This window comes from Gorilla gorilla, chromosome 5 (genome assembly GCF_029281585.2).
Source record: "Gorilla gorilla gorilla isolate KB3781 chromosome 5, NHGRI_mGorGor1-v2.1_pri, whole genome shotgun sequence".
Classification (NCBI taxonomy): domain Eukaryota; kingdom Metazoa; phylum Chordata; class Mammalia; order Primates; family Hominidae; genus Gorilla; species Gorilla gorilla.
The window spans coordinates 194,558,828-194,579,964 of NC_073229.2; the positions used below are offsets into that span (position 1 = coordinate 194,558,828).

Genomic DNA, 21,137 nt, shown 5'->3' on the forward strand with positions numbered 1-21,137 from the left:
GAGTGGGCAATCACCTAGGCGCGCCACCAGCGAGCGGCGGGCTCTGAATCAGAATCCCTGAGACTCTGCTACCGACGTCCTTGACCAGACTCCCACTCTCCACCCAGTTTAATTGGCTTGGTTTTGGCCTTGTAAGATTTCTCATCTGCAATGTGCGTATGCAACCACAGCAAGCCTCCCTAAGATGCATTCTGCTGTAGGTCACGTAATAGACACGGCGGTCCATGCACACCAGGAGACTGTCGTGTTTGTGTGTGCGTGTATTCACTGTGTAATCCGGCTTAATGCTTTTGCTTATGGGAAGTTTCAAACGTATACGAAAGAGGAAAGAACACTGAAGTGAGCGTCCCCATGGGCCACTCCCAGCTGCGGCGACCCCCAGCAGTGCTCGTGGGACTCCCCGTGCCACCGTGCCCACGGCGGGGGCTCCGAATCAGTCCCAGACCTCGTATTGTTTCATCCATAAATATTTCAGAATTTTCTCTAAAAGATAAGGTCTCTTTTTAAACTGAACAGTAATAACGCATCACATCTAAACTATTTAGCAAGTACACTTTAAAATCATTTGGATATCCCAGTCAGCGCTTGCATGTCTCCAGTGGGTTCATAAATTTTTTAAACTGTTTGAAACAGGAACCAGATCCACACGCTGCGATGGATTGATATGTCCGTGTCTCTTTGAATCTATGGGTTCCCCTTCACCATTTTCTTGTTTTTTCCTTGCAATTTATTTGGCTACAGAGTTCCCTGGATTCGGCTGCGCAGATCCGTGGGGCGTTGAGGAAGGAGTTTTCAGTCCCGTGTTTCCGTAACTGGTAATTAGACTGAGAGCTGTCATCAGATTCAAGCTCAATGTTCTTAGCAAAACACTTCTCCTCTTGGCTGGTATTGCTGGCCTCGGTATTTAACGTGCCCTTAATGCAAGGAGGAAATGCAAGCGGAGTCGGGTTGAGGGGAGTGAGCCCCAGTCCCTCCGCGCAGCTCCTGCTACATAGGTCGCCCTCTTTCCATCCTGGGAACCGCTCAGTGCTTTGAGGTGCGCGAAAGTTAAAAATGCAATCACTACCATAAGGAACCAGGGCTTAGCGGGGGGGAAAGCGGCCAATGAGGGGCTCAGCCCACAGGGAGCCCGTGCGGTCCTGCTGAGCCATCACGCGGGACGTGCTTAGAGACGGGGCTGCCCACCGACGGGAAGCGGAGGAGCAGCTTCCGTGACTCCCAAGCCCAGTCTGGGGCCATGTTGGCGTCAAACGGCGACAAAATCATGACAGCTGTGACCCACTGGGTACAAAATAACTCACAAGTCTACACTGACATGAATGAATGAATGAATGAATGTATGAGGAACGCTCATTCTTTCTGTGGAAAGAACTAATAAATGCATGGGGGCATGGAATTAGAAAATCTCGGCTGCTTCATGCGCGTGCCTGCTCTTACCAAGTCACCTCATGATGGCCAGCAAGCAGCTTCCTGACGGAGCAGAGGAACGGGCTGCTTCTCATGCATCCAGGGAAACCAAAGCCTTGAAAAGAGAAACACCAAGGCCACCTCTGCCCTCAGCCTCGCGGGCCGCAGGTGAGTGAGCACACCTCCGCTCAAAGGCAAAGCCAAGTAACTACGCCTTCTGGTTGTCATTCATAAAATTTATTTTGGAAAAATATTTTAAAAAGGAATTTCTTCATTAACAAAACAGTAAAAAACTCAAATAACATTTGCACAATATTCCATAAATACATTTATATACAAAAAATATAGTCACATAGACCCGAAGTGCCTTTGTACATATTTACCAAAATTTAAATTATAAAAAACGAACATCACAAAATACTCAAGCTTTACAGATATCATGAAAAATATTTTTACAAATCCAAAAAATAACACACATCTTTTCCATCTAGAAAAAGCACATCTTCGTATCAAAAAGGACAATAAAGGCAGTGTTTGTGTTTCTAATTCAAGAAAAGACTGGCTCATAAGAATCCAAAATATACACTCAGGCAGTGCATGCTTCTTATGCGTAATTCAGTTCACCCATTTAAATATATATTCTCTTAAGAGCAACTGTCCATAGTGCAACGGCGACGTCACGGAAGGCAGTGCCGCAGGCGGCCGGGCCGCGGCAGGCTGTCGGCAGGCGTCGAGGACCTCAGGAGGAGAACCTGCTCGGTCTGAACTCGGTTTCTCAGCAGCAGTCCACGAGGCCTCCCTCCTCTTCAGCAGCATTCGTTGGGGCATATATCCTTGGAATTTTACTTATTTTAAGAGAAACGGGAGTCTTGCCATCTCACTTCCATTTTACACCTGGAGAGGCCACAAGACAAATGGGAAGTTAGCCTGAGACAGATTCCCGTGCTCCAGCTTCAGGTGCTCCCATGCCGAGGAGGAGGGAGCGGCTGCTGCCTGCACTGACCTCAGTTGCTATGACGCATTCATCCTTCTCCTCGGATATGACGTACACCGACTGGTACTTGGTGTCTTTTGAAGTCGAACAGCCTGAGTCCGGCCTTTTTCTTTCAGATGCTTCTCCACTAAAAGGAAAATAGAGAAAATCCACAATGAATGCATGAGAACATTTGGGAAGAGAAACGGAGCAGTGGTTCCAGGAAGACACCCCCCAGGTACCCCCTCCTGATGCCCGGCCCGCAGCACGCACCCCCTGAGTGTGGTCGGGGTCCCCTTCTCCTCCCCTGAGGAGCCCTGGGGATGGCACTTGGTGTCACGCTTGCTGTGCGCGTCCCTGACGGCGGTGTCGTCACCCTTGAGGTCCTGCACGAGGTTATAGTCCACCGCCGGGTAGCGGGCCTTGAAGCCATTCTTGTCGGCGCTGTGGTCCCCGTGGAAGTCCGCCTTCTTGTTGGTGTTCTTGATCTGCGTGGCCCCGATGATGCTGACTGAGATGTCCTTCTCACGCTGGCAGTTGGCCAGGTTGTTCATGGTCTCCGTCTCCCCCCGGCAGGGGTCGGCTGGGGGCCGGTGCTTCTGCAGCCTCAGCCGGACGCAGACCACCACAGCGGCACAGCCCAGCAGCAGCATGAGGACAAGGATGACCCCGGCGCACACAGCCACCCAGGGGAATGGCCCGCCCTGGCCCTCTAGCTTCTCAGTGAGGTCCACCACCGCTGGGCCCGGGGGCAGCTCGGGGAGCAGGAACTGGCAGTTGGGACCCCCGTAGCCTCGGGCACACTCGCACACATAGCGGTGGCCCCTCTCGTGGCAGGTGGCCCCATTGTGGCAGGGTGCGTGCTCGCACCTGCTGACGGGGGCACTGCAGTTCCTGCCCGTGTAGCCGGGCGGGCAGGTGCAGGAGAAGTCGTTCACACCATCCCGGCAGGTGCCTCCGTTGGCGCACGGGGAGGAGGCGCAGTCGTCCACGTTGTCATCACAGTGCCTCCCCGAGAAGCCGGCCTGGCAGCGGCACAGGTAGGCATCACCAAGGTCCACACACTTGGCACCTGGAACACAGGGACATGAACATCACGTGTCTCCTCGTAGGTTTGTTCACCAAAAACTCACTCTGAAGCATCTATCTGTCACTGTAGAAACCAGACAAATCAAAGACAGTCTGTGGCCTGAATGAGTCCACAGTGCAAGGCGACATGGTTTAGGACCTCAAATACGAGAGGCGTCCAGGTCTAGCTCTACAAGTCAGAAACCACACGGCTAGCATCTGGACAGGCGCTGTGCAGAACACTCTGTCTGGTGACTGCATTAGTTGCCACAACAGCCGGACAAGAGCATGTGCCACTCGACCCAGGTTTCAGATGGGGAAACTGAGGCTTAACGAGGGTGTCCTTGCCCACAGTTACACAGCAAGTGAGAGGAGCAGGCACTGACAACAGGGGAGGGAGGGAGGGGAAGGATGACCATTCCGGAATGCTCCAGCACATCTGGGGCCCAGCTCTCCTTGCTGTATGTCTCCTTTGGGCAGCCAGCCCCTCGCTGCTAGCAGGAGGCTCTCTGTCCTCACTCAGGGACACCCCCGACTACTGTGCTGGGTGGCCACACAGCTGGGCCATCCTCCCAAGCTGGAGTGGCCGGCGCCTGTGGGCATCACTTACTGAACCCCAGGCGGCCTCAGGTGCCCCAAGCACCTTGTGGCCCTGAGCAAGTCATTCACTGCTTGGTCTAGGTTTCCACAGAGAACTTCATAACAAATGCCCTGGCCTCTCTCACTCCCCAGGCCTTTCCAGACTCAAAGATAGAGTTTCCATCGAGAATTGCTGGCTGTCTGGATAAAAGTGATTCATAAACTCGAGGTCACTCACAAATGCTTGTTTTTAATGCCACCTCAGTATTGACCACTCGCCCGAGTCTCTGAGCAATCGCCAGCTGCCCCCTTACCATTAGAACAGGGTGAAGAGCTGCAGTAGTCAATTTTCTTCTCACAGTTGAAGCCGGAGTAGCCCACGGGGCAGCGGCAGCTGTACCCTCCATCGGGGCTGTCTGAGCACCGGCCCCCATTAAAGCAAGGGCCGTCCGCACAGGTCATGGCACTCAATTCACAGATTTTGCCGTAGAAGCCGGGTGGGCAGGTACAGGAGTAGCTGTTCTCGAGATCCTACACGATGGAGAGGTCAGAAAAGGCTTTCCAAAGTTGCTCCAAGGAGCCCACACACTCCATTCAACACCAGGGCACCCCAGCTTCCGGGTAAGATGCCATGGAGCCTCCGACTCACCGTGCAGCTCCCTCCGTTCTTACAAGGGCTGGGGTCACACTCGTCGATCCCCAGCTCGCAGGTGGCACCCGTGTACCCAGGCCGGCAAGAGCAAGTGTAGCTCCCCTGGCCCGTGTTGGTGCAGGTGGCCCCATTCTTGCAGGGCTTATGGTGTGTGCAGTAGTTCAGGTCTGTGAGGGGTGGGGACAGGAAAAGTAGGAGATAGGAAGCTTGACATCAAATGCAGGAAGACTTTATTTTTCCAGTGATCAAACAGCCAGGGAAGTCCAGGGCTGCTCTGGAGGGAGCAGGCTGCCTCAGGGAGAGAAGGCTTACCCTGGTTGCAGAAAAGGCCCCCCCAGCCTTCCTGGCAGTTGCACTGCCAGGGCTGCTGGCAGGTGCCATGGAGACAGCCTGGATAGCGGATACACTCGTCACAGTACCGGCCCTGCCAGCCCACTCTGCACCTTGGAGAAAAGCAGAAGACTCAGATGGACGCTGACTGTTGCTGGCTTTGCAGTGGACATTCTCACCCTAGAAACCATCTTCCCGCAGCACCAGTGAGCCTCTGGTCCTCCAGATTAGCAGAACACTGGGTCACCTTGGGAGCTGCAGCCTGGGCCTGGGCCCGGGCCCCACCAGAGGTTCTGGCTTCTTGGGTGTTAGGGCAGCACCAGTGTCAGCATCTCAAAAATCACTCCCTGAGTGATTCTAAGATGAGGCAACATTTGAGAACCATTGAACTATACTATCATTTCCTGTGCCAACTCTTTTTAAACTACTATCTGTAAATTCTCATAGCCGTTAAGGGGCTTAGACGAATGACAACTCCATGACCTTACATGCTGCCAAACATTGATTAAGTAGAAACATGAGAAAACGGCCCCCTGTTCAATCAATCTTACTGGAGTTTTTCGAATGTTCACCTAGGGCTGTTTTTACAAATACACCAGCTATGAAAAGATAACAAGAAAAGGCAACAAAACAAAACACCACCTTGTGCAGACTTACTTGCATTCCCCTGGTTTGTCACAAAATCCATGCTGCTCATCACATCCAGGCAGGCAGATCGCTACAAGCAAAGGAAAAACAGGGTCAAGCCCCACGCCAAGTACCTCCCAACAGGGCTGCTGCCCTTGGGGCCAGGACACAACTCGCCGGCTTCAGTCAGCAAATCCCAGCTGAGTTAATCTTCCCAGGTTGTGGAGGACTGACCCCCCTGCCTAGTAGCCTGGGACTTGACTCAGCCCTGGGGATGAGCATTCTTCTTAACACAGGGGCTCAAGGACAAAAGGGCTCTCGGAAGCCCCCACCCCCACCCTATCCCCTTTTCTTCTAAGAGAGGGTCAGAAGTCTTCCCCCTCCTCCTCCCCCACTTCCCAATTCTGTGCACAAAGCTCCACCTCTTAATATCCCAGAAAGTGTGTGTGCAGATAAGAGTGGACAGCTGGTATGCAGGGTGCCAGGGCAGGACAGCTGCTCCATTGTCTGTCCTCCACGGCAGCTGCCCCAGCGCAACAATGCCGGCCTCCCCTGCGCCCCCGGCCCCACCTCCTCACACACACCCCTCGCGTGTACACACACACACACACACACACACACACACACGCACACACCCCTTCCGCCAATGGGAGCCGGCGGGTGTCCCTGCACCTATCCCCAGAGAGATCTAATCTATGGCACGTGCGAGCTGGGGGCGGGGAGAGACTTCAGTGTTTGAAGAAAAAAGTTTAAGTTTCTGGCTACCCTGTGGTGAAGAAGAGGCAGGGAGGCAGGGTGGGAGGCAGCAGACTGGCCAGAGGCTTCCGCAGGGCAGGGAGTAGACAGTGGGCTTGAGGCTTGGAGCTGGCTCTTGCTGCCTGGTTATGAAACTCATTAACAAGCAGCTCCACAAGTTGTTTTTTTTTTTTTTTTCCCAGAACCAGTTCAGGCCAAGGCAAAGCTTAGAAGGAGCTCAGTAAGTTCTGGAGGGAATTTGGGAAGCTAAGGAGCAAGGACATCAAGGCACTCAGTGAATGGTAAGACCCACCCTCAACCCCAGGCACTACCCAGCTCCTGCCAGAGGTTCTGGGCCTCCCAGAGCCCCTCTCCAAGGTTGTCCAGTTCCAAGGAAGGAGAATGACAGTTCCCTGGAGTTTCTGGGCAGCTCCAGGACCTACCCAATCCCCAGCTGTAGAGAAATCCGGTACCAATGGGCTGGGACGGCCAGGCGTGCAGGCGAGGCCTCAGTCAGCTGGAGAGAGGGCTCCTGAGGTCCCCATGAGCCAGAACCAGGAGCCAGCACGGCCCCAACCCTGCCCTAGTCACCTGCCTGCCATGACATTGACACATCAATACCTAATAATCAGGCAGGTAGAGCCTCTGTCACTATTGGGAAGACATTGCTTTTCCAGACAAGGTGCTGCGTGAGCATTCAAGCCAGACGGGGCTGTGCACCCCTCGCCCACACAGGCCTTGGAGACCTGGCCTCAGCAGCCCACAGGAGTGAAAGCCTGCTCTCTGGCCAGCATAGACAGTGCGCGTCACAGGGAGTATCCGGAAAGGCGTTTGCTCCAGAGAGGTCAAGCACACCAGCTCCAGAGAGAAAATGGAACGTTTCCCAGTGTGATGCTGTTCCAGCACTGGGAACTCGGGTTGAAAGGGTGCCCCTGACACACAAGCTCTCTCTGTGTTCCTCCCTTCCTTCCTCCTCTCCCTCTCTAATACACACACCCTGGGGGTAGCACTGGCTTTGCTTCCTGACCCCTGGCCCTGTCTCTAAAATCCTCCCTGATTAAGAAAGGCAGTTCCGATAGTGGATAAACACAGCCTGGGATGTTAAAATGTCTGCGTTGACCCCAACCCCCCCACTGAGGAGCTGTGACTTATAGCAATCCACTTCTGTCCTCTGGGCCTCAGTTTCCCCACCAGAACATCTCTACAGTCCCAAGCCCCCCGTGGCTCAGGAAGCCCCGTCCCTGCGCGCGGTCCGTGTTCGTGGACGAGGGAGCCAGCGGTGCCTTCCCAGAGACTCACGCTCTGTGCAGTAGGGCCCTTTCCAGCCAGGGTTGCACACTTTCTCCCCACGCTCCCCACAGGTGAAGTGGCCGAAGGCATCGTCCCGGGGACGGCAGAAAACGGAGCAGCCCTCTCCGTAGTAGTGTTCGTCACACACGAAGCGGTAGGAGTACTTGAGGTCCGTGCGGCCGCTGCTGTGCAGGTCTTGGGACCACTCCTCGCCCACCGTCAGGTGCCTCTGGGTGGCCAGGCGGCTGATGAGTCTTTCTGGGTTTTCTATGGGGAGAAGATGCTCCTGGTTGGTTCTGAACGAGAACCCTGTGACTCGGGACAGAGCGGGGGTGGACCGAGACATTCAGCACGGGAAGGAGGCCCAAGCTGCTCCACCCTGAACTTTCTGGGGCACATGCAGAATGAAAGCTGTCCGGGTTTGGCTGGGGGATGGGTGGGCAAAGTCCAATGTTATTAACTGGGGAAAGCAGTTTTGGGGTTTGGGTTTTGTTTTTACCTGTTGCGAGGTCATCAGGAGAATCTGTGTGGAGAGCTTCAATAATCAGAGAGAAGGTGCCCTGGGAGACAGGGGAGAAGACGTAAGACAACCCAGAAAGGTAACGAAAAGAAAACGGCAAAAAGCAGTCATTCCTAACAACCAGGTCAGCAACAGAGGCCTGTTGCTGCAGGTCTGAGGCAGCGTGTCTGGAGAGGGTCTCCACGCACCTCCTGCCTGCTCTCACCTTCCCTAAGGAAATGTAAGAACTTTTTAAAGAGTGGTTTCCTGACGTGTTTTTTCAGCCTGTACTACAGGATATTACGTTTTTTTAATTAGAGAGAGAGAGAATGCAGGCAGGATGGGGTGGAAGAGGCCCGAGGGCCCTTGTCATTTTTCTTGGGGGATGGGCACGCTCCGGGTGGGAGCGGTCGCGCTGCACGGGTAATTGCGCCACCAACGCGTCTAGGAGTCGGGAAACCAGAACCTTCCCACGTGAAGGGGCGCCTCTGACTGGAGACCTGGCACAGAGGCCGGATACGGAAATCTCCCGGGCGCGCTCGGCCTCTCCTCCTCGCCCCAGCGCGGTCCCCTCCTGCAGGCCGCGGGGCCCCGGGGCGAGGTGTCCGCGCTGCTGGGCTGGAGTCCTGGGGCCGCCGCTAGGCAGATCGCAGCGCCCACATGCGCCTCGCGGGGTCCCCGAGGTCCCGCCACCGACCGCCCAAGGCGGGATCCCAGCGCGTCCTGCAGCCCGCCCAGCTTCAGGGCCGGCCCGGCGCGCGCAGGTGCGGCACTCACCGGCCAGGTGAAGCCGAAGGGGAAGCGGATGGGGTTGCTGAACGCGGAGTCGGCGCCCCCGCCGTCGGGCAGACTGAAGGAGTCGACGCCCAGCACGGGGGTGACGGCGCTGCCGTAGGTGCAGGGCGGCTCGGGGGACACGCTGGCCTGGTAGTGCTTGAGGCACACGCGGAAGAAGGTCCGGCAGGCGCACGGCGGTGGCCCCGCGCCCCCGCGGCAGCAGTTGCGGTTCCCCAGCAGCCCTTTCTTGTTGACGAACTCCTGCAGCTTCAGTTCGAACACCCCAGAGCTCCAGACCTGCGCGGGGGAGGGCGGGGGCGTGAGGACGCGGGTCCCGCCCGAGCTAGGGGGCGTGGGGCCTGGGTGGGGGGTGTGCGAAGAGCCTGGAAGGGCTCAGGGGCCGAGCGCGCTCGCTGCACGGCCGGCGCTGGGGTCGTCGCCCCCGGGATTCATCTTCCGGGCCGTGGCTGGCGCGGCCCGTGCCGCTGTCCGCCCCTCCCCGCGCGCTCCTGCCCCGCGCCCCGGCTACCCGTGAGACCCCGCAGGGCTGCGGCGCCCCCACCTGCCCGCCTACCTGACACAGCAAGGCCGAGAGCACCGCCAGGGCCAGCGCGCACCGACTGCCCATGCTGCTTCGCTCCACGCGCGAGCCTGGGGGGGCCCCACTTCTCTCCTTAGAACAGCGGCGGACGCGCGGGGGATCGATGGGCCACGGGGAGCGTGGGCAGAAAAGCGCCCTCGCCTCGCCCCAGACCGGAGGACCCAGGACTTCTTTCTTTAAAAGCCGGTCTCCGCCTCTTCCCGAGGCCGCGGTTCTTTATATCCGCCCTGCGAGGTCCCGCGGCAGCCCCAGGGATGCCCGAGGAAAGGCAGCTCTCGGGGGACAGCGCGGCGGCGGCGACTTTCGTTTTCCTCCTTCCTCCCAGCCCCCGAGGAGGTGAGGGTCGCCGGCTTCCTGGTTTTGTCTTAAGCTTCTTCGCAGGAGAGGGAGGGGGAGAAAGAGAAAGAGAGAGAGTCCAGATATTGAGCTTAATTCCCAAGAGAGCTGCAGAGCTTCCTCCCGAGCCGATTAGAAAGCCGCGGTCTGGAAATCCCACGGGCAAGGCGATAATCCGGGGCCAGCGGCGCGCGCTGAGGGGACGGTCGGCGGCGGCGGGTGTGCGCGGCGGCCCCTGCGGATCGCGGCCCGGTGTCACTCGGCGGCAGCGGTCGTTCCGGGAGCACTCCGGGCTCTGATCTCCGGTGTCACAGCAAAGATCCGCGTCTTTCCGATGAATCCAGCCAATGCCATCCAGTACACACGCGCAGGACCGGAGGGGCCGGGCCGTGGGAGGAGGCTCTGCGCCGCGGCTGCCCGGGTTCCCCTGCGCTCTGCCCTCGGCCGGGTCGGGTCTCCGCGGGTGCGCGCAGAGGATCTGGCTCTCGCCGGCGCCTGCCGCCCTTATATTCAGCCGGCCGCCCGCATGGCTAATGAGATGCAAATCAGCAGCCCCCCAATCTGGCGAGAGCTGTCACAAAGGAGCCACTTTTCCAAACCCTCCTCTCAATGGATCGCCAAATGGTCAGTGAGCTGTAAAATGTGCAACCCTCCTCCCCGCCCCCACCCTTCCCCGCCCCCCCAGTCCTCCCCTGCCCCCGCCCCCAGCCCCCCCTTCCTCCCTCACCACACAAAACGCACTCATTTACATTCCTGCAAAATGTTCACCGCAAGAATCCCCCTGCTTCTGGAGCTGGTGCCGCCGCCCCGTCCCCTCCGCACGCCCTCCCGGGCCACAGACGCCCAGAGACCCTCGGCCACACGCGGGGGGCGGCGCTGCGGGACCCACTTGAGCGGCGGGACGCGGCCTCCGAAACTCCGGGCCGCGGCGCCAGCCGAGGGGTCTCCTTGCGCCGACAGCGTCCCGGGGGCTTGGGGAGGGCGGCTGCGAGCGGGAGGATGAAGTTCGAGGCCCGAGCTCTTGGCGGGGCCGCCCCTTCTTCGGGGCAGGCGCTTCCTAAGGAGGAGTCTCTTGGGGGCGGAGGCGGGGGTGGCGATTCGGGGAGCATCGTAGGAAAGGGGCGGGCGGAGCGGTGGGCCGAGGGCTGCCAGAGCGAAGCGGCAGTTTCGGGAAGTTTGGGGAGGTCCGACGCGGGGACACCTCCTGGCCCAGGATGGCGACTGAGCCTCGGGGAGTGCAGAGCCGACGCGCGGGCGGGGCCAGGACGCCCCCTGGGACACCCGCATCCCCGCGCCTTTGGTGTCCTCTCGTGGTCCGCGGCCACTGGGAGTGGGGGCCCGGGGGCCGGACAGCATATCCCCGGAGCCAGGAGAACCTGGCCTTCAACTCCCACCATAGACACGCGCCCTCCCCCACAGGATCCTCGGCCGCCGCCACCTTCCCCGGGTCTCGGCCCCTCTCTCCCGGGTATCCCCCTCGGCCTCCCTCCGCCTGGTAAGAAGTGAGTTTGGTGTGTGTCGTTCGCGTGGCTGTCATTAAGGCAGCCTGTTATTGTGCGAGGCTGAATCAGTGGCTCTTTGTGCGCTCAGCTGTATGGTAATGCAGACAGCACCTGCTCCCCGCACAATGCGGAGAGAAAGAGCTCCCCTCCGCGCGCGCCGCGGCCTCTGCAACAATGTCCGGCACATGTTCTAAAGCCCCTCCAGCCCCGGCCCCCAACCCACAACCTTTACACAACCGTCACCTTATTAGGTTTTTACACGTCCATCAGACACTAGAACTTTTGTTTTCATTTTTTAAAGGGAAATGAGTTTATTGGGAGGGCCGAGAACACACGTATCACACAATGAATTATCTAAATTGCCCTCCTAGGCACGATGGAGAAGTAAGTTGGGGCAGAGACTCCTACTCTGGCACCTAGCTTTGCACTTCTCCCTCTCTTTACCATCCCCGCCAGTGGATCCCTGCCCACCCCCAACCCCTCCGTAGCTTCATTAGGGTTCCAGGTGAGTGTTGGAGTGCCCCCTTTGATTGTAGCTCAGCCCCAAGGAAGCAGCCTGGCCACAGTGTCCTCACTGTAGGTGTGTTAGAGCTGCCTTATTGGTGAGAACAGGGCACCGTCAAGGTAGAACGAGACTTTCATCCCGGCAAATGTCTTGATCACAAAGTGTCTAAGCAGAGGGAAAGTCTTCAAACACCGAGGACAACCACTGCAGCCAGAAATCTGAAGGTCACGTGGTGAAGTCGTCCAGGGCAGGCCCTCCGGCTGCTACGCAGCTGGAATTGCTACTCTGCGGCTCCTCTTCAAGTGACCCAGCCTGTCTCCTGCTACCTTGTTTCCCAAATACCTGTGAAGTTTTAGGATCAACAGAGATGTCCACTTTAGGTTTTCCACTGTTGCCTCATGGAATAGCGAAGAGTTAACCACAAGAAACAAGCATATGATGTTTAGTGCCAGGTGAGAAAGGCAGGCTGGGATCACCGTGAACCCCCTACTGTTTGGTTCAGAGCAAATGGAGGCTTCAGAAGATGCTGCCACCCCCATGATGGTGTCCTTTTTGGACTCTATAGGGACTTGCTGTCGCCACAGGGAGGGGCCAGCTCAAATCCTAATTTAATCTTGCCACCTAGTGTCAGGATCCTTTTTTCTCTAGGTTGATGTTTCCTCCAAAAGCTGACTTCAGAGCATTCTGCTTCCCTAAGGCACAGGAGCTGTTCCCTGTGCTGGGGGCTGGGGGTGGGGGTGGGGGTGGGGGTAGGTGAAAGGGCTTCAGGAGCAGAAGAAATGTAAAAAAAAGAAAAGAATGCGAGGTCAGAATCCAGAATCCTCTGCCTGTAACACTGAGTGTAGATTTCAGTAAGAAATGAAATATCAGGAACCTTTTAATTAGAAAATGGAAGTGGAAAACAGGCTCATTTGAATGCCTGTTTAGAAAACTGGAAATAAAAAGTTCCACGCGCAAGGGCTTAAACCTTGGGGGAAAAAAGACTTGCCCCAAATCTCTAACAAACCCCCCTCAGTATCAAGTATTTGTTAAATTGACATGGCACAGATTTCTCGATTACGGCGGCAAAGCGGAACTGAAAGGCATCGTAAAATCCATCAGAATCCTGCCCAAAGCGTTCATTCTTTTCCAACTTAATTTATGCCACGCGATTCTGTATTGGGGAAATCAAGCAGAAAGCCCTTTTCTTCTTCTCCCTCTCCTTCCTCCTCCTCCTGTTCTCCTTTTTCTTTTCCTCCTCCTCCTCCTCTTTCTCCTTCTCCACCTCCTTCCTCTTCTTCCTTCTCCTCCTTCTCCTCCTTCTTCCTCTCCCCCATTTCTCTCCCTCCACCCCCAAGTTGGTTCCTCTCTCCCTCTCTCTTTCAAAAGCTGTGCTAACGGGGAGACTGTTTAACTTCAGCGTTTCTATAGGAGCCTGTTGTAGTTTAACTCCTGCGCACCAGTAGCTGGGATGAACAAAGGAGAGACTCGAGGTCCAACTATTCATCCTTTCTTTGCACTTTAATTTTCATTGATTGGGAAGACAAGGGGAGCCCTTAGGGATTCGAGCTGGAGGGGACGACACGCCTTTAGACGCCATCAGCCCCCTAGCCAGCCATCTGCTCCGAACCAAATGGCGTTTTTTCACTCCCTAACTGCATGTCTCTATACTCCCACAACTAAGCACTCTGAACCCCACAAATGCAGGAGGGAGCTTAAGCCAGGGTATGTTAAATAGGCTTGCCTCAGTGTTGGCCCTGGCTGCCGGAGTCCCTCCTCCCCACACTATAAATCCTCACCTTGCTCATTAGGAAAAAACAGGAAACTTTCTTTTAAATACTTTTTTATGTCTCAGGAAATTTACTGTACAAAGTGAGGCTCATTAGGGCTTAGAAGGCACCCAATACATCAGACACAGAAGTGGAAGGAGGAATTTGCTGCCTGGTGGTGGTGTTTTTTGTTTTGTTTTGTTTTCCGGGCAGCACAACCCCACAGGCTGAGTAACTCCCATGTCTAGGGTAAGCTCAGGCTGTATAATGATCAGAGCTGCAGCCACAGCAACCACATGTGGAGTTCTCTGTTTGCTGGAGACACTGAGTATCTCCCCACCATTTTATGAGGCCACCTGGGAATAAAAGCTTATGGCCATCATCTTATCAAATTCCAGTGTGGCCATCCTCAGCAGTGTGTGCATGACCTAATACCATGGTCACTCAATCCTATTCCAACCCCCCTTTCCAAAGAAAGGTTCTATTCTCCAGGTTCGTGTGTGGTGGTGACTGTGGTGGGGGCAGGAGGGCCTGGGCAGATTGCAATAAACAATGCCCAGAATAGGCTCAGACTCTAGGCCAGCCACAGGTTCAGTTTTCTGTGTAAACAAGTCTGGAGACTTGAGTGGGGTTTGTGTTTTCTCAGACCAACTGAATACTGTATACCCAACAGAGAGGTTCTCTTATTCGTAAGAAGAATTAGGGTCCTTGTTCAGAACAACAAGATAAAAAACTTCCAGGCAGCAAATCTGGTGTTGATCAAACATGCCAGCTTCCTTGAAATAAAGAAGAAGAAGGGGACGTAGACCATGCTTATTAATTAGTATTGGTATCACATCTGCACCAACCACCCTCTGCCCATTCTCCTTCCGTCAGTTTTGGAATCTGAAAGCAGTTAACGTAGCAGAGGAATGGACCTGCTGGATGCCACACGGGAAGCTCTCAGAGGCGTCCGTGGGCGAAGCCTCTGTGTCCTGGAGCTATCATGGTTACTTCCTTGCTGCTTACTTCTTAAAGCTGTCTTTGGACACGTGAACATAGACCTTACCCCCCAACACACACACTCACTGGGCCATGTCCCCTGCCCAGCCACGCCCACCCAAGTGGGTGCACAGATGTGTTCACACTCGGTTGCCGCGCGTGGACTTACAAGCCCACGAAGCCATCGTTCGTCACAGCCTGGAAAAGGGAGGGGGCATCGATCTGGTTTATGTTTGGACCTCGAGGCTCCACCAGCACTGGCGCAGGCAGGAAGGAGGTGAGCGCCGCCCGCGTGCACACAAGGCGCGCGGCCCCCAGGCAGCCGCGCTTCCACAGCGGGCAGGAGCGTGACCCCCCGCGCGGGCAGCTCTGCGCGAAGGTGGGCGACGGTGGGGGCACAAGAACAGCAGCCGGGGGCGAAGGAATCAGCCCCGCAGCGGCTCCTAAGCCTCCCCGCTGGCCGCGGCTGCGCCGCTGGAGACCCGGCGAGTGACTTCCCCGGTGCGGCCGGGTCCCGGCGCCACACGCCCTTTTCCTTTCTCAGGATCCGCGGCCGTGCAGAGAACAGGAAGACGGGCTCCAACCGTTCACCTGGTTCGTGTCGGGGGGTCGTTTTGCGGTGGGGGGAGTCCGAACCGCGCCATAGGCCCGCGAGACGCCCACCTCTCGCGTGCGTGGAGCCCGGGGCCGAGGCCAGGCCCGCTGGGAGCAGCGGAGGCATGTGCTGATTTGCATGAGAACCGGCGGGTCGCGTGGCTCAGCTGGCGGCCCCGGCGCAGATGACGGCTCGGCAGCGGGCCCCCGCCCCCTCCTCTGCGCCGCGGCTCCTTCCCCTGGAACCCGCGGATCATCTGCTGGGGGCTGTCCCGCGCTCCATCTCCATGACAAAGCGCGTGTTTACCTGAGGCCGGAGCACCGGCGGGCACGCCTTTGTCCCGGGATCAGATTACCGCAGCAGCTGCTGCGGGCCCGCCCCGTGCGAACCCCGGAGCTGCCCCTCCGAACTTTGTGCCGACTGAACGCGCCGGGACCCGGGGCTGGGGGGCCGGGTGTTGGGGGGTTAGAAGGAAGCCGCGTGGCCCTGGGAGGGGCTGTTTTCAGTGCGATGATTGCCGGACGCTGAGATCCGCGACGGGGAGTGAGCGCACCTGAGGGCTTCCTGGAGGTGGTGGCGGCGCCAGGCAGCATTACGAGGGGCACCAGTGCAAGGCCCAAAGCGCGACAGCACAGGCGGCGCGGCCGTGCGGCGGGTCATCCCCGGGCCACTGCGAGGGCGCAGGGCGGCGCCAGGGCCCTCCCGGTGGACCCCAGTCGCCGTCGTGACGGCCCCACGCAGCCTCGCGCCCGGCCGCCGCCTCGTGCGGGACTTGTGCCCGCATTCCCACCTCACCGGGTGCAGCCGGCCCGGCCCCGGGCTGTGCGAGGCGACGGCGCACACCTCGGAGCCCTGGGGGCCGGGGTCGGCGGGCGGGGCCGGGGCGCGCCCTTTGTGCGCTCTTAGCGGAAACCGCGCGTTCCCGGAGGAGCGCGGCCCGCCGAGACCCCGGATCCCGACGCCAGGAGGTGCTGCAGGAGCCCGCGCGGGGTGGGGGTCTCCGGCCCAGGCCCCTCGGTACGGGCCCCCTGCGGCCGCCACCCTCCGCCTCCGCGCGGCGGCTCCTTTCCGGCTGCATACGGGGGGGTCGAGGCGTCACACCTGGAAATCGCAGCCTGTGACTTTGTAAAAAAGTGAATGGGGAAGAAAAGGCGCTGAGAGGGGCGATGGGCGGACGGGCCGTGCCCACCACAGGGAGGTCGCGGCACCTGTCGCTCCTGGTTCCCAGGGCGGCCTGTCAATCACCCACGCTGGGCTCAGCTCGCCGGGAGCGGGGGCACGCGGGGGGCTTCAAGGCCCAGAGCTCAGAGGCTCGCAAACAATAAACTCAGAAACGTGGCGCGCACCCGCAGGGCCTGACACAGCCTCTGGAGTGGCCCCTGGGCCTGTCTGGCTGCAGGGTTGGTTGGCCGTGGGCGTGTGCGGCTCAGGGTTTCCTCCACGCCCTTTCACGAATGTCCCCACGGGACCCCGCGTCCCCCCAGGCTGCTCCAGAGGAGTCCCGGAGAGCGCGGCCGTGGAAGCTTTCGAACGCGCCGTGCTTCCCCGCCGCCCCCGCCTCCCTTTCTGTGAGCATCTGCCGGGGAGAACAGATGTGGGCACCTGCGGTGACCGGCTGCGTGCGTTCCATCCCATTCACAGGCATTCAGACGTGGCCACAATGAGCGGCCTTTGTGTGCACAGAGTCACTAAATATATTAATCTGTACTCCCCAGAGCACCGGGCTGTTTAATTTTTCACTAGCAATAACATCTGATCTAATCCTTAAATCGGCTCCCAAAGCCTTCCCTCCCGCCCACCCCGCCCCTCCCCCTGAAAAACGTGTGAAGTTATTCAACTTTCCACCTGTTGCCTGCTGCACTGGGCGTGGGTTATTGCAACCTCTAATGTTGGTTCAGGCTGGGTGGAGGTTGGGGGCCCGTGCTGGGGAGCTGTTGGCCCACATGGGCATAGGGAGGGTATGTTTATCAGACGGAAAATAAACACAAAGTGCGGAGTGTGGCTCCCCAAATGTTGTGCAAACAAAGAACAATAATTATTAAACAGCTTCCCAAGCAACCCAGCACACCCACCCCTTCTGTGTAAGGCCTTTAAAAATGTACATAAAGTTCCCATTTATCTTTTTGTTTATTAAACTCTAGCGGTTGTTATAAATACCGGTCAATAGGCCACACAGCCAAAAGGTAACATAAATCTCAGATGTAAGACTTAGATTTTTTAAGCAATTTTGTTGCATGACTCTTTTATCTTAGCATCCCTTATTTTATTTTGATTTGTTTTCGGCCACAATGAGTCCTTTAGTGCCATTGTGCACTCACAATGCACATGGACATCAGGCTGTGAATGAAGACAGAGGCAGTTTAAACAAACCAAGCTCTTTCTTTCCTTTCCTTCCATTGTAATATGAATGGGCCTTCTGCATTTGGCTGCTAGGAGACCGGCTTTGCAAAGCCCTGCTCCAATAAATGGGCTGGAGAGAAAGGGACCCCAATAAACAGCCCAAGTATCCAAGTATCAGAGGGGAAAAAAAAGAAGGAACAAAATTTAGGCAAGTATTTTCTCACTTTCAAATCAACATATTTCCTAATCTCAGAATGTTAGTTTCTATCATTGCATTCCTTGCTTTCAACAGTTTCCTTCATTCTTGTCATTGTAATTCCTATTCCCTCTCTCCACCACTTCCAATGAGGAAACAGAACAGGGATAGTTCTGGATCACCATCAAGATTTGTTTTCAAGATGCAATATTTTTTTTTTTGTTCCTTTTAGTAAAATGGGAACTGGAGTGGCATATTTGTCGGTCATCATCACTAATAACTCATGATCATACAATGCCTTCAAAATCTGTTCATTGGGGGATCAGTAGTAGCCTAGTTGGTGAGTCTGAATTTTTTTTAGGAACCATCACAAACTATGATTTGCTTTTCTACTATTGAGACTGTTCTTATTCCTGTTAATAAGCTGACTGAGGCAAGATGTGAGGCTGCTTGCAGGTTGCGAAGGTCTCAGGAACTGATTGTGTTAGAAAGTACCACCACCTGCCAGCTGTCACTCATTTCTCAGTAGCTAGAGCTCAGGCATCTGGGCACCAAGGAGACAACCACTCTCCAGGCAGAGGGGAACCCACACTGACTTACAGCTGGTGGGCTAGGGCAAGACATGCAGGAAGTAGAAGGCCACTTCATTTCCTCACTGGCTTGTTCACTCCTGACTCATCACAGGGGCTGAGGACCCAAAGTGGAACTGGACCTGTCTCTGCCACCAGGTGAATTATAAAATGAGCTGGGGAAGACTTTCTTGCTTTTCCATTTTCTGAAAGTTTGTGTAGGATTGCTATTTCTTCCTTAAAAGTTTGATAGAATTCACTAGTGAGGCTATTAGCACCTGGCCTTTTCTTTGTGGGAAGGTTTTTTTTATTGTTGTTGTTTTGTTTTGTTTACTTAATTCAACTTCTTTAATTAATATAGGCTTACTCATCATTTCTACTTCTTCTTTGTTCAGGTTTGGTGATTTGCATGGTTCAAGGAATTTCTTATCTAAAGTTGTTCAAATGTTCTTTTATTCCTTAACTGCAGGTGGTTTCTGTAGTGATACTGTCTTCCATTGCTGGGATGCGCAATGTGTGTCTTCTCTCTTCCTGAGAGATTATGATCAGAGTATTATAGGCTTATCAGTTGTATCAGTCTTATCAAAGAACCAGTCTTTTGTGTCATTGATTTTTCCCTGCTCTAGGCAGAGATGGGGCAGCCACTAGGCTCACCTCATTTGTTTTCCTCCTTTCAAGATTCTCCATCCTTTACTTCCTGTTGTCTGTTGTCTGAAAATAGTAATTTTGTATTTTTGTCCAGTTTTGTAGTTATTTAAAGTGGGAGGACCAGTTCTGTAGGAATTATTCCTTCTTGGATGGAAGCTAGAACAGGACACTTTTGGTTGTAACAGAACATCCTGATTCACTATCTGACTATGTATAAAGAAGATTCTCTCTCTTATAATCAGGAAAGAAGGTGGTTTGAGTGCTGGTTGATGTAGTGGCTCTGCCACATCAAGGCCCAAGTGCTCTCCTTCTTTCTGCTCTGCCATCCATGGCCTGTCGGTCACTCCATTTCCCGACTGCGTGATGTCTGCAGCAGTACCAGATATCTTCACCATTACAATGATCATAAGAAGAGGAACACTGTCTTTCTACATACCTTTTATCAGCAATAAAACACTTCAGCAGCATTTAATGTGCATTCCCTATGTAGAAATCAGTATGTTTTCATGGTTTTGGCTTTCTGTCTTTCCTAATTTTTGGACGGTCAATTGTTACCTGTATTAGTCTGTTCTCATGCTGCTATTAAAGACATACTTGAGACTGGGTAATTTATACAGGGAAGAGGTTTAATTGACTCACAGGTCAGCATGGCTGGGGAGGCCTCAGGAAACCTCACAATCATGGCAGAAGGGGAAGCAAACACATCCTTCTTCACATGGCAGCAGCAAAGAGAAGTGCAGAGCGAAGGAGGGGAAAAGCCCCTTATAAAACCGTCAGGTCTCATGAGAACTCACTCACTATCACCAAAACAGCATGAGGGTATCTGCCCCCATGATTCAATTAACCTCCCAGAAACTTCCTCCCACGACATGTGGGGATTATGGGAACTACAGTTCAAGATGAGATTTGGATGGGGATACAGCAAAACCATATAATTCCACTCCTGGTCCCTCCCAAATCTCATGTCCTCACATTTCAAAACACAATCATACCTGCCCAATGGTCCCCCAAAGTCTTAACTCATTCCAGCATTAGCTCAAAAGTCCAAGTCCAAAGTGTCTGAAACAAGACAAGTCTCTTCCACCTATAAGCCTGCAAAATCACAAGCAAGTTAGTTACTTCCTAGATACAACTGGGGCACAGTCATTGGGCAAATATACCCATTCCAAATAGGAGACACTGGCCAAAACAAAGGGACCACAGGCCCCATGCAAGTCCGAAATCCAATAGGGCAGTCATTAAACCTTAAAGTTCTAAAATGATCTCCTTTGACTCCATGTTTCACATCCATGTCACACTGATGCGAGAGGTGGGCTCCCACAGCCTTGGGCAGCTCTACCTCTGTGGCATTGCAGGGTAAAACCCCCCTTCTGGCTGCCTTCATGGGCTGGCATAGAGTGTCTGCGGCTTTTCCAGGTGCACTTTGCAAGCTGTTGGTGGATCTACCATTCTAGGGTCTGGACGATGGTGGCCCTTTTCTCACAGCTCCATTAGGTGGTGTGCCAGTGGGGATTCTGTGTGGGGGATATGACCCCACATTTCCTTTCTGAACTGCCCTAGCAGAGCTTCTCCATGAGGGCTTTGCCCCTGCAGCAGACCTCTGCCTGGACATCCAGGCATTTCCATACATCCTCTGAAATCTAGGTGGAGGTTCCCAAACCTCTGTTCTTGTCTTTGGCGCACCAGCAGGACCAATACCACATGGAATCTGCCAAGGCTTGGCACTTGCACCCTCTGAAGCCACAGCCTGATCTGTACATTGGCCCATTTTAGCCACGTCTAGAGCAGCTGGGACGCAGGGCACCAAGTCCCTAGGCTGCACACAGAAAGGGGGGCCCTGGGCCTTGCCCAAGAAACCATTTTTCCCTCCTAGGCCTCTAGGCCTGTAGTGGGAGGGGCTGCCATGAAGGTCTCTGACATACCCTGGAGACATTTTCCCCACTGTTTTAGTGATTAACATTCTTCTCCTCATTGCTTATGCAAATTTCTGTTGCCAACTTGAATTTCTCCCCCAGAAAATGGGTTTTTTTTTTTATCTATTGCATTGCCAGCCTGCAAATTTTTCAAACTTTTATGCTCTGCTTCCTCTTGAATGCTTTGCTGCCTAGAAATTTCTTCCACCAGATACCCTAAATCATCTCTCTCAAGTGCAAAGTTCCACAGATCTCTAAGGCAAGGG

General features: G+C 55.2%; 1 protein-coding gene across 1 annotated transcript; it reads right to left on the reverse strand.

The window, feature by feature from the left end:
• Positions 1-1,628: 1,628 nt before the first annotated feature.
• Positions 1,629-10,528, reverse strand: DLL1 (delta like canonical Notch ligand 1). The gene is made up of 11 exons (XM_004044982.5): positions 9,512-10,528; positions 8,938-9,234; positions 8,161-8,221; positions 7,671-7,928; positions 5,667-5,727; positions 4,992-5,122; positions 4,677-4,846; positions 4,342-4,558; positions 2,654-3,452; positions 2,411-2,528; positions 1,629-2,301 (listed from the first exon to the last, which is right to left on the reverse strand). The coding sequence occupies exons 1-11, from the start codon at positions 9,563-9,565 to the stop codon at positions 2,296-2,298; spliced, it is 2,172 nt and encodes a 723-aa protein (XP_004045030.1). The 5' UTR covers positions 9,566-10,528; the 3' UTR covers positions 1,629-2,295.
• Between the last annotated feature and the right edge of the window lie 10,609 nt (positions 10,529-21,137).